This window comes from Leishmania donovani, chromosome 7 (assembly GCF_000227135.1).
Source record: "Leishmania donovani BPK282A1 complete genome, chromosome 7".
Classification (NCBI taxonomy): Eukaryota; Euglenozoa; class Kinetoplastea; order Trypanosomatida; family Trypanosomatidae; genus Leishmania; species Leishmania donovani.
Window position 1 is genome coordinate 532,567 of NC_018234.1, and position 12,601 is coordinate 545,167.

Genomic DNA, 12,601 nt, shown 5'->3' on the forward strand with positions numbered 1-12,601 from the left:
CGGCGGTGATCGCGGTGGCTTCCGTGGCGGTCGCGGTGGTGACCGTGGCGGCTTTCGCGGTGGCAAGCGTGGCCGCTACTAGGCAGTTTGTCCGTGCCTGAGGAACCTGATGAATGAGGTTGATAGCGGTGGAGGTCACGAAGCAAGCGAAGAGAAGGGCTAGTGATGAAGAAGCGCCATCGGATCGCGCTCCCATACACCGGGTCTCTTTCTCTCCTCTCCCACCCGTGCACCTCTCGTGCTCGTCCCTACGCACCTTCTCCTCCCTCATCCCTGCCCGCATGGCGGGGCAATCGTTGGTCTCTCTTCATCAGTGGGGTTTTTGTCTTCACGTGCGCCTCTCACGCTCGACACTGCACGTGTGTGCGCGTGTGCCTTCGCGCTGCTCCTCGATGAAGAGAGGCCACACCTCAACGGAATAACGAACGGAGAGGTCCTTCCAACTCGAATCCGCTGAAGAACCTACACACACCCACCCACACACACACACACGCAGACGCACAGAGATGACGAGGAAAGTAGGCGCTTGGGTGGAGTTCTTGTTGCTGCTGGTCTTCCTCGCTCGCCGACGTTGCACGTACAAGCGCCGGCCCTTCCCTCCTCGCTCTCCTCTTTCCCTTATGTCCTGCGGCTGCCCATACCGCCTTTGCTGCTGCCGCTGCCGCGCCTCTCTCGCCGCACCACACAAGCAGCAAGTGAAGGGGATGCACAAGAGAGGAGGAGCAGGGCAGGTGTGGGCGCGCGCGCAAAGGGAAGGAGATGTGAGGCGGAAGGGTATGGCGATGATAGGCGGTGCAGGAGCAGCAGCTTTCTCTTCAGTGCCTAGCGCTCCCTCAGCTCAACGACCCCCGTTCACATACACCCACACAAACGCATGTGCACGCACACCGACTCGGACTGGCAGACAACTGATGGAGGCGACAGGTGCATATCGGCAGACAGAGACGGAGCGGCTCACGCTGGTGCGCGCCTGGGTGTGCGTGTCCGTGCGACGACGGTGACGTTTGTGTGTGTGTGTGTGTGGATGCTCTCGTAAATGTTAAGCCCGATGATCCGTTCGGTCGTCCAAGTGTCTTTTTTTTTTCATATAAAACTGTTTCTTCCTTTCGTAGTTTGTCTCTACGTCCTCCGCTGTTGCCTTGCTCGTATCGGCGTCTTCGCGCTTATCGGTGGTCGTTGTCGGTGACGTAGCTGTGACGTAGCAGCGGCAGCGAGGCGACCGGGCGTGCGCCGCGGCAGCGGCAGCGGAGAGAGAGGGATGTGCGCGTATGTGGCGTCTCTCTTGACGGTTAACCGATGAAGCGTCTAAAGAGGGAAGCGAGCCAAAAGACCATCAAGTCCAAATCCCACAGCGCTTCGCAAAGACGAGAGGCAGGGGGCGGTGCGCCGCACGGACCCGTTGGGGACCGCTCGCGACGGCCCATCCTGGACGTGCCAGCGATGCAGGATATGGTTGCGGGGCGTGCACGCTTCTGCGGCACCGTGTCCACTGCCCTTTTGCCTTCCTTGTCGTTTTTCTTTTTGTTTTGTCTTTGTGTGTTGCGTCGTGATGCGGCAGCAGGACCTCCGCATCGGCGTTCTCCGCTGTACTGTGCTGTGTTGCGCTGTGCTGTGCTGTGCGCGGCTCTCTTACACTCCCTCTTTTACGGGTGAGCCGTCCTCTTACGGCGTGCCGCTTGCCGCCTTCTCGTCGTCCCTCGCACAGGCACGCCTGCGTGTGTGTGTGTGCCGGAGGGCGATAGAGGACGTCGAGGGAGGGAGGAGGACATGGCAGGATGCGGGCGGCAGATGGAGAGGCGGAGTAACAGCCAGGCGGTGAGAGTGCAAGAACACCAAAACGCAAAAATCTGAAGAAGGGACGGCGCGGAGGCAGCGGCGGCAGTGGCAAGAGAGAACGGATGCGCAAGGAGCGGCAAGACTGCACGCTTTTTCCTTTCAAGTCGCTACCTTCTCAAGGGGCCTGTTCACTGAACACGTGCCCGCCAGTCCGACTCCGTCGACGTGGCCGTGGGTGATGTCTATGCGTGGTTTGTTGTTGGCGTAGTTCATGCGCGCACTAAAGTCGAACACACAACCTCGGGAGAACAGCAGAGAGGGCGGAGAGGCTCGCGCAATTCACTGATGCGTGCGTGCGTGCGCGATGTGCGTGAAAGCGGAGGCTGATGGTCCTCTTTCAGAGCGCACGAAAGAGGGAAAAATGTGTGTGTGCGCGTGGTGGTGAGCGGTAAAGGAGGCGCGCAGGTCGACGCGCGAGGGGTGAGGCAATCGTGCCCGGTCATTGTGTGCCACGCCTATCTAACAGCACGTGTGTGGGTCTGTTTCAATAAGAGGCTTTGCGTGCTACTTGCGTCTGAAGCTCCCGGCCCCCCCCCCCTCCCACCGGTCCCTTCCCTCTGATGACAGCTCTCTACCGCAGATGGATTTGCCATCCACCCCACCTCCCTCTTCTGCGCTTGCTCTCTTTCGCGATGGGATAGACAGACCTACGCATACGCAGGCACGCAGACGCCGCTACGGTTCTCTTTCCTTCTCCTCTTGTGCAAGTTTCGGCATTTTTGTTAGACACGGCTGCCACACGCATCTTCGCACTCGTCTTATTCCAGTTGTCGCTCGACTCTTCACCACCGAAGGTGCCAGTGCACATACACACACACACATACACACGGACACCGTTGCACCATCCCTACTCCCTCCCTCACGCTCTCCTCCCCACCATGATGCAGGAGTTCCACGCGTTCTCGGTGTCCCCAAACAAGGAGCACAAGCTAGAGATCCCGGCGGGGTGCGGCTTCCACCTCTCTGTCGTTTCGCTGCCGCGAGGCACCAACGGCAAGTCGACGGTTTACGTGTCGGCGGATGGCAAGTCGTACGCGCTGGCCTCTCTCGACTCTCAGCAGAACGTTCTTCAGGCACCTACCGACCTTATCTTCAACTACCAGCAGCAGGTCATCTTTTTCGCGAAGGGCTCGGCGACAGTGCACTGCGTCGGCTACCGCCAGGAACTGGATTTCAGCGACGACGACGATGCGCCTTTCGCCATGGAGAGCGGCAGCGATGACGACACCCGTGACGCTAAGAAGGCGGCGGTAAAGCTGCCGGCAGATGCCATCACGGATGCTGAGACGGCAAAGAGAAAACCCGCTGCTGCTGCGGCTGCCACCGAGAGCGTCTCCGAGGATGAAGAGGATGAGGATGAAGATGAGGAGCTGGCCGATAGCGCCGAGGAAGCGTCTGCAGATGCGGCGTCCGATGAAGGGAGCGACGGAGAAGAAATAGAGGAGGACGAGGACGAGGAAGAAGAGAATGATGAGGAGTACGACGACGATGACGAGATCGACAGCGACATTGCCAAGGAGCCGAGGGGGATGCAGGCCCGCCACGTTGACCCCACCGCCCCTTCTTCGGAGGACGAGGAGGATGGCACCGATGGCAACGATGACGAGGAGAGCGATGAAGAGATGGACAGTGATGACCTCGCCGCTATGGAAGAGGACGAGGAGGACGTCGATGACGATGACGACGAGGACATCGATGACGATGACAAGGAGGAGGCGGAGCCGCCGATGAAGGTGATACGCGCAGAGGGTCGTCCCAGCGGCGGCTCTCTGCAGAGTCGCCCGAGCGCTGGCGGCTCGCCGCAGGGCCTCAAGAAGAACGGTAGTGGTTCTTCGCAGGGCCGCCCTAACGGCCACTCCCCGCAGGGCCGCCCGAGCGCTGGCGGCTCGCCGCAGGGCCTCAAGAAGAACGGTAGTGGTTCTTCGCAGGGCCGCCCTAACGGCCACTCCCCGCAGGGCCGCCGCGGCTTCTGAGCGATCGCTGCCGCCAAAGTTAAGCGTCACACGGGCATTAAGGGAGGTGAAAGGCACCGGCGAACTCGCGGCACCGAAGGCGGCTGGGATGGAGGATGGGGAAGGCGTGCAAGGGCTTGACACTCGGCCTGTTCCTCCTCCTGTGCTCGGCCCCTCGGATTCCAGCCCTCCTCTTGCGTGCGTCTCGTGCCCTGTCTCATCCACAGAGCCCATCCCCTACCTCTCCCTGTTTCCGTGTGCCAGCCGCTGCCTCGGTCGGCGTCATCTTCCTCGTGTTGACCTCCTAACGTGTAATGTTCTAGGCTCTCCTTGCCTTTGCTCGTCTCCCGTTGTGGGTGCTGCGGTGGGACTGTCTTGTTGTCTCTCTCTATAAGCTAACATGTTGAGCAAGCACTGGGGGGAGGCGGATATGCGTGCCCGCGCACCTCTTCATCTGTGGTGGAACAATTTAAGTGCCTGTGTCTCTGTGTGTGCCTGATGGGCGCTCGTGCTCCCTCGGTCCCGATCTCGCCGCATATCCACGTTGTTTCTCTCGCCTTCGCCTGCCGCTGCGTGTAGCACGACAGACGACAGCGAGAAAGAGAGGCGCGTGCCAGAGAGCGGGAAGAAGAGGGAGGGAGGGAGGGATGACGAGCACAAGGCCGCCGTCGAGGGTGGTAGCGTTGGGCTTCAGCGCATATATTGTTGCTGCCCGTCTGTCTGCTGCACCATGTGCACGGTCGGGTGTGTGAGCGCCCGCTGCCCGATGTGTGTCTCGGGTGCCACCGCGTATTCCATCTTGTTGTTGGTCAGAAGATGCTTAACCTTCCTGAGTTTGTCGTCGCCGCCTCTTCCCTTCATTCTCCCTAGTCGCGCATGCCGGGTGGGCGGGAGAGGGAGTCCGAGGGGGTGGGGGAGTGGGGAGCGCACGCTCCCCACACGATGGGTTGCCGTGCACTGCGAAAAGGACTCGAGTCCCACACGGACAGCACCACGACACGATCGCCCCACGCGGGGCGCAAAGAACAGCGCAACGGTGGCGGCAGACGACACATAGGATCACCTCCGCCGCTCCGTGGCGGCATGAGCGAAGCATAAAACATACGAACGAAAAGCGCGACAAGAACTGAAATCGGGGGTGAGTGGGTGGCTTCCTGATATGGCCCCTCGAAGGAATGAGTTAGGTTTGGGAGAGCGAGCCGCTCTGCATGATTTTGGCTCTGTGGGCGTGATGGAATAACGAGAAGCGACGGCGGAGGAGGAGAGGTTAGAGGGGGGAGGGGCAATGGTGTGGCAGGCCACACCGCTCCTCTACACACCCTCCTCCCACCCTGCTGCTGCTGCTGTTGTTCCGCCCCGCATAACAATACTTTGCTGTCTTCCTGTGCCGCTCGCTGCCAGCGTATCGCCCGTGTCTCTTGTCTACCGGCTCTCCTCTCCCTTTCTTCACCGGTTTATGCCGACCTGCATGCTTCGCGTCGCAGGTCGTGGTCCCTCCGCCGCCTCGAAACCTACACAAAACGACACGCACAGGCGATCATGGCCGAGCTAGCTAACCCCAACCCCACCGTGTTCGAGCCCACGCATGACCCGCTCAAAGGCCGCACGGATGCGGAGCGCGTGGCTGAGGATGACGAGGACGCGGAGGACCCCATCGACGCATGGGAAGTGTTCGAAATGATCCGCCGCATCCGCGACCCTGAGCACCCCAACTCGCTCGAGCAGCTGAAAGTCGTCGAGCCCTCGCTCATCACCGTCGATTGGAAGAAGCGGCACATCCGTGTTCTCTTTACTCCGACGGTGCCGCACTGCAGCCTGACCACGCTGATTGGTCTGAGCATCCGTCTGCAGCTCGAGCGATCGCTACCCGAGTACACGAAGGTCGACATCTACGTCACCCCCGGCACCCATGAGCAGGAGGCGCAGGTGAACAAGCAGCTCAACGACAAGGAGCGCGTTGCGGCCGCGCTGGAAAACTGCAATCTGCTGAACGTGGTGGAGTCGTGCATAAACGAGTTTGATGAGTGACAAGACTACAACCCCTTCCTCGCGGCAGCGACGGTGTGATCATGGCTGCGGTTGTGGTGGCTGTTTGCGTGGCGGTTATTCGTCAGCCAGCCAGTAGGAGTTGTGCGACGGCTGTAGCGTCGCTTCTCTGTATGTGCTCTGTGATGGCCAGCGACTTCTGTGTGCGCGTGTACATTTTCCGTGCGCGCGTCTGTCTGGCACAGAGGGGGCGCGTGCCCGCGTGCCCGCGTATCTTGTTCCTGTGTGTGTGTGCCCTATCCAGTGCAAAGGTGAACCCCCCCCTGCCGCCGCCGCCGCTCGGCTTCTCAAACAAGAAAAAACGAAATGAGTCGTCTGAACGCCGTCGCCTCACGTGCCGGTGCCGCTGCCGGTGGGTCTGCAAGCACGTGCAGAGGCTGCCCCTGCACATGCTTGCACACTCTTCCCTCCCTTCTCAGTGCCTCGAGACACCGTGGAAAAGCATCTACTTACCTCCACCGCCACAGCGGTCGCATCGTCGCCCCCCTCCAAACAGTAGCCACCTGAGCACGGACCGCCAGATAGTGTTTCCGTCTCTCTCTCTGTATGCGCCCGCTGTCCCCCTGCCACCCCACACACGTTCTCTCTCTGTCGGTCAGCGCAACCCTCCTTGACTGAATTCAGCGTACCCGCGCATCGTATGTTGAACGGGCTCACCGCCGCGGGCGCCGACTTCACTATCCCCAATCAGCTTAGGTATTGAGACACGCGTTTTCGAGCGAAGGTGGAGCGTGTGTGCGTGTTAGGGACGTGGGAGGGTGCTGTACATCCTGCCTCTCCCCCTCACAGCATGGACGGGGTCCAGTCTGCGCACGCCGTCGTCCTCTTCTGCCTTTTTGTTTTGTGCGCCATCACCCTCCTCTCGTTTCTTCGGCATGGTGTAGCACACAGATGCACCTCCCCCACCTTGCTGACACCCGAAGTCCGGACACACGCCTGCTCACCCACCACATATGTGTCTGCTCCCTCCTTCCTGTATTCATAGCCGTTGATCTGCAGTGCGATGAAGATGGATGCGTCAGCTGTCAGGCACTCCTCGCAGCGGACGAGTGACAGTACGTCTACCTCCCACGTTCTCTTAACCGACAACGACGATGACCACCGCCGCCACCATCATGTCCCTATCACCGTCCCGTCCAACAGAAGCAACTCAACCTCCACTCCGCCGCTGCTCTCGATGCGGTACAGCGGACGTGCGCTGTCTTCCTCGCACAGTCACGTCACCTACGGCGGGGACGCCTCGGCGCAGAAGCTGACGTCGACTTCATCAGCCTCGTCTCTCTTCACGTGCCTGAGCACTTCGCTTTCGGGCTCTGAGGCGTGCAAGGCCGCTGTCCTAGGCGATGCACGAGCCACGAGGGACACGGAAGGCATGACAACGCCGGACGCCGTCGGCGCTGCTGCCGCACAGGATGTATCATCGCCGCGGCGCAGCTCTGTAGCATGCCCCTTGACGGTGTCGACCACAGAGCACGTGGCGGTGCTCACCGCCCCCGAGAACGGCCAGGATGCGGAGGAGGTGCATAGTTGCGTGACATTGTCCTCCACGGCAACTTCTCCAGGAACGTCTCCTGTGGCAGCGGTGTTGCCGCCACTGCCACAGCAGCGGCGGGTGCTCCTGTCATCGTCCAGCAACGAACGCCAATACACGTCGCCGGCAACGGCACCGCATACGGAGGAGGCCGCGCAGCTCCTCTCCTGTAGCAGTTCTTCCCCCAGCATCATCACGGTGTTCACCCCGCCTGCGATGACGAGAGAGACCGCCGCCGACGCGCCGTTTTCCATGAGCCCGGCGCCGTCGAAACCTCCCGCCGGACCCTCGGCCGCGACGGCGACAGCCATGATGACGTGCCACGCCAGAGCATTGAGCGACGCCGAAAAGGAAGGCGTGGGACACGAAGCCCGTGCCCGGCCCTACATGCTGCTCGACTCGGACTGCGGTGGTAGATCCGCCGACTGTGCCGCCGGCACTCCGGCGGCGTCAACAGAAAGCGAGCAGCAGGGCCGCTCATTGCACGAGACAGAGACACGCGCACCGCCAGCGAACGGCCCGGTCTGCGACGTTGAAGACGCTGAGGAGGCGGCGCCAGCAGCTCCGTCAGCCATCATCACGCCAGCGGCGGCGGAACGCGCGCTATCGAGTGAGCAGCGCTACGCCTTCCACGCGGCAGTAAAGGAGCACCGGAGTGTGTTTATCACTGGCGGCGCCGGCACCGGCAAGTCGCACCTGCTGCGCACCATTATTCGCGCCCTACCCTCCTCGTGCACGTTCGTCACCGCGACGACAGGCATTGCCGCTCTCAACCTCAGCGGCTCGACGCTGCACAGCTTCGTCGGCTGCGGCATCCCCAGTCGAAACAGCAAGGGCGACAGTCTGCTGAGCATCGTTCTCAGCAAGCAGCGGTGCGTGCGCAGCTGGCGCACTTGCCGCGTACTGATCATAGACGAAGTGTCTATGCTCGAGCCAAGCTTCTTCGACGTGGTCGACTACATCGCTCGACACGTGCGCAACCGCCCGCACGAGCCGTTCGGCGGCATTCAGCTCATCCTCTCGGGCGACTTCCTCCAGCTCCCACCGGTGTCGCGCGAACGGCGCGGCAGCAGCCCGCAGTTCTGCTTCGAGACGGAGGCGTGGTGGAGGGTGAACCCGAGGGTATGCCTGCTCTCAACGCCGTTCCGCCAACGCAGCCTGCGCTTCTTTGCCATCTTGAACGAGATGCGCGTCGGCGAGCTGCAGCCGGACTCGGTCGAGCTGCTCTACTCGATGGACACGACGGAGCGGGTGCACTTTGTGCGGCGCACGGGCATCGCCACAGATGTGAAGGTGGAGGACGACCACGGACCACCGGAGGTGGTGCGAGTGGGCCTCAAGCGAGCGGCGGACGTGAGCGCCGAGGCGGCAGTACGCAGCGCAGCCGCCTGCAAGACGGAGATGTCGGCTACGAGTATGCGACGGACACGGCTGGAGCTCGTCAACGGCCTCGGGCGCGCCATGGATGCCCCGTTCGACGGCTACACAATCCTTCGTTCCACCCGCGCCGAGGTGGACGCGGAAAACGAACGGTACTACCGCCAGCTCAACACCGAGATCTTCATGTACCACGGCTTCCACACGGGCAAGGGTGACTTTCCGGATAGCTCACTGACAAGGATTGTGCACCTGCGCAAGGGCTGCCGTGTTATGCTCATCAAAAACTTCGACCCTCGGCTAGGGCTCGTCAACGGCAGCACCGGCACCATCACCGACTTCGTGAGCTTCGCCAACGGTTACCTGTTCAAGACGCAGGGCATCAGCGCCGACGACGCACGATCCATCTGCGTTGGGCGAGGCACGATGATGGACCAGCGGCACACGATGTTGCCGGTTGTCGCCTTCGGGCTGCGCTGCGCTGATGGCACCGTGGCGACACGCGAGCTCGTTGTGGAGCCGCAGGAGTGGAAGGAGATGCTTGGGTCGCGCGAGGTGTCACGCTCTGTGCAGATCCCGCTCATCCTTGCCTATGCCATCACTATCCACAAGTCGCAAGGGATGTCGCTGACGCAGGTGGACATCGACTTCAAGAAGGTATTTGAGTCTGGCCAGTCGTACGTGGCGCTGTCGCGGTGCACTGATATGGAGAGCGTGCGGCTGCACGGATTCGATGCCCATCGCGTCAGCGCAAACCCCACCGCTCTCGCGTACTACAAGGCGCTGGCTCTGCAGCAAGAGCGGCTGCGGTGGCGTCGCACTCATGTGCCGCGGATGGTGGAGGCCGAGGAAGCCATGGAGGCGTTCAGCTGCACCCCGTATGGGTACGTGCTTCTCAACGAGGCCGAGACGCTGGCGCGACACGGGAGGGAGGACCGCGCGACCGGGTTCAGCACCAGCTTCAATAGTTTCGCGTCCACGTCCACGTCGTCCAGCCGCTCCCCGGCATCCGACGGGGACTGCCTCAAGCCGGAGGACTTCGACGACGAGAACTGGGCCGCCGTGAAGGTGGTGGGGAAAGAGCGGCGCGACGGCGGCGGCGACGGATGCACGCAGAGGCGACGCGAAAAGCACCACCGGCACCGAGAAGGCCACGCATGCGCGGACGATCATAGCGCGGGGCGCACTCGCGCATATGCGCGTGACGGGCTCGACGGGGAGCCGAGTGACGGCAGCGACGATGACGGCGACGACATGAACGAGACAACGCGGCTAGACAAGCTGCGGCGCCGCATCGTGCCGCTGCTGACGACGGCGGCCATGGTGAAGCGCCTCGTCACACGTCAAGCAATGCCGCTACATCGCGTCCGTAACTCGCGCATCGTCGTCGACGCGCACGCGCTATTTCAGCTCGTGGCGGGGCCGGAGTCCGCAGCGGCGTTTGATGTGCTCTTTGGCCAGCAGGACAACATGATGAGGGTGCCGTTGTGCGTGCACACGCTCGTCACGGAGGCGGCGGCGTACCGGAGCTGCTCCGAGTCCCTCAGCCAGTCGGTGTCACCGCATCAGCCCGTGGACGGGTTACGCAGCAGCCGCGGCGACGCCCTCGTGGGCTACGACACCTGCAGAGGAAGCTTAGGTGGGGCGGGGTGCGAACCGTTCGATGCCCCGCTGCTCGCAGCCTCCCACGCGGCAGCCGAGGCTCTTGCGGTGATGGAGCGGGCGAAGCAGGACTTCATTCTCGACGTGCAGCGACCAGAGCAAACATGCGCGCTGCCGGCGGCGGACCCTGGCTGGCTGCGGTTCACAGTGGTGCTGCCGCTGCTCCGCCATCGACAGGCGAAGGCCCGAACGAAGGACGGGCCCGGTGTCGATGCTGCGAGTGACGCGGGCGGTGCGTGCCGCGAGGTGGACTTCATCCTCAACCGCGACCCCCGCGAGATTCTCCACCACCGCGCCATCCTCGAGTATGCCATGTACTTGCAGGCCTCCTTCGGCGAAGACGTCGTTATCTGCACGGACTCCGTTCTACTGGCCGCGTACGCCTTTGCGTGGCGGCTGCGCGTCGCGTCGATAGACTACTTGTGCGGCGATAACAGCGGTGCCGATGGCGTGGCTACTTGACGGGGCTGATGGGCTGGGGACAGAAAGGTCATGCGCTACAGAGTGCCCAGCGCGCAGACGAACACATGCGGGGCCCGGGGCACAGCTAGCGGATAATGTGAGGCCAGCGAGCGACTTTGGCCTCAGAAATGCCTCCGACGAAGTCAGAAAGCCACTGACCGCGCATGTGTCTCAGTGTGGGGTCTCTGCTTGTTTGATTGTGGGCGTCGTTCCCTTTTCTTTGTTTGTCTTCTGCGCAGACTGCCATGTGTCTCTCTCTCTCTCACACACACAGCGAAGCATTCGTACGGATCTACCAACACCACCGCAGCACCGCACGTGGCAAGGCAACCGTTCCACTCTAGCGCGCAGGCTGATGATGGGTCTTGCACCGGACCGCATCGACATCACAACCGTCGCCTCCTCATTCTCGCGGCGCTATAGCACTTTAGCTCGCACGGGTTCTCTGCTGATGAATGCCCTTCTCACCCTGTCGCCGCTCTGCTGGTGCGCTGAGCAACGTAAAGCCACTGGAAGACAGAGGCCGACAAGAGGAGGGTGGCCGATGTGTCAAGCACATGCCCTCCCCTCCTTTGCATACGGTGCATCAACGCAGCTTGTCGGTGTCGACTCAGGGACGCTGTTCTGGTCCTCTGCGCGTTCCTTCTCTCACTACAGCGACAACCGTTTTTCGTTGGTGTGCGCACGTGATTGTACACGGCAACGCCGCCATGACCTCCACTACATCACCATCAACACCTTCTCTTTGGGCACACAACAATGATGACCACGCGCACCCGCACCTGCCCGGAGCACGGTAGACTCCCCCTCCTTCTTCGCTGTCCTTCCCTCTATTCTACTTGGCTGCTCCTCCTCGCGGATATCCTGTCGAGGGTGACGCTGACATCGACACCGAAACGAGGGTGGCAGTCCCCCTTCTTTTCCCGCCAACCCCCCTTCCCCTCCACCAACCGCACACCCAACTATCCGCCACCACCAACACGACCATGCCCACCTCGTCTTGGCAGGCGGCGCATCTGCTCATTAAGCACAGCGGCAGCCGCAACCCTGTGTCGCGCCGCACCGGGCAGCCAACCACCATATCGTACGAGGAAGCCGTCACGGAGCTGCAGAAGTGGCGCCAATCAATCGAAGAAGGTAGGGTGACCTTCGAGGAGGCCGCGCGACAGCGCAGCGACTGCAGCAGCTACGCCCGCGGCGGCGACTTGGGCGTCTTCGGCCCTGGGGAGATGATGAAGCCATTTGAGGATGCCACGAAGTCTCTCGAGGTGGGGCATGTGAGCGGCATTGTTGTGACTGACAGCGGCGTGCACATCATCAAGCGTATAGCCTGAAGCGGAAACACTTCCCTGTTAGAGTGAGAGAGTGGCCTGGGTGGATTGTAGCATGGCTTTAACCCAGGCGAAGGCTGGGAGGAGAGTAGAGGTGAAGTGGGCGGCGGGCGGGCGAGTGCACAGCTGCCACTGATGTGTTTGAACCCCTGTAAAAGAAGAAGGTTCAGAAGGGCACAAGCTCTTCACCCTGTAAGCAGCCCTCCTCGCCGCATCTCTGTATGCGTACGCGTGGGTCTCTCTCTCTTAGCTCTCCTTCTCGTCGCTACCCGTCCACAAAATTGTCGATGCCTTTGTTCCTCTTGTGAGCAGTGCCTACCCGACGGCCTTGGGGGGGGGGGGCTGCACACACACCCCTCTCCGCGCGTGGCACCGCAGGGCCCAGTGTGTCCACTCTCTGTCTG

At 61.9% G+C, this 12,601-nt stretch overlaps 4 protein-coding genes across 4 annotated transcripts; all 4 read left to right on the forward strand.

The window, feature by feature from the left end:
* Nucleotides 1-2,714: 2,714 nt before the first annotated feature.
* On the forward strand, nt 2,715-3,809 carry LDBPK_071150 (RNA binding protein-like protein; the record flags this gene model as incomplete). The annotated part of the gene is made up of 1 exon (XM_003858506.1): nt 2,715-3,809. One exon carries the CDS (start codon nt 2,715-2,717, stop codon nt 3,807-3,809), a length of 1,095 nt encoding a protein of 364 aa, XP_003858554.1.
* A 1,518-nt stretch (nt 3,810-5,327) lies between these two features.
* Nucleotides 5,328-5,816, forward strand: LDBPK_071160 (hypothetical protein, conserved; the record flags this gene model as incomplete). Its single annotated transcript, XM_003858507.1, has 1 exon — nt 5,328-5,816. The coding sequence occupies one exon, from the start codon at nt 5,328-5,330 to the stop codon at nt 5,814-5,816; it is 489 nt and encodes a 162-aa protein (XP_003858555.1).
* Nucleotides 5,817-7,206: 1,390 nt separating this feature from the next.
* LDBPK_071170 (PIF1 helicase-like protein, putative) lies at nt 7,207-10,866 on the forward strand (the record flags this gene model as incomplete). Its single annotated transcript, XM_003858508.1, has 1 exon — nt 7,207-10,866. The coding sequence occupies one exon, from the start codon at nt 7,207-7,209 to the stop codon at nt 10,864-10,866; it is 3,660 nt and encodes a 1,219-aa protein (XP_003858556.1).
* A 986-nt stretch (nt 10,867-11,852) lies between these two features.
* LDBPK_071180 (peptidyl-prolyl cis-trans isomerase/rotamase, putative) lies at nt 11,853-12,200 on the forward strand (the record flags this gene model as incomplete). Its single annotated transcript, XM_003858509.1, has 1 exon — nt 11,853-12,200. One exon carries the CDS (start codon nt 11,853-11,855, stop codon nt 12,198-12,200), a length of 348 nt encoding a protein of 115 aa, XP_003858557.1.
* Between the last annotated feature and the right edge of the window lie 401 nt (nt 12,201-12,601).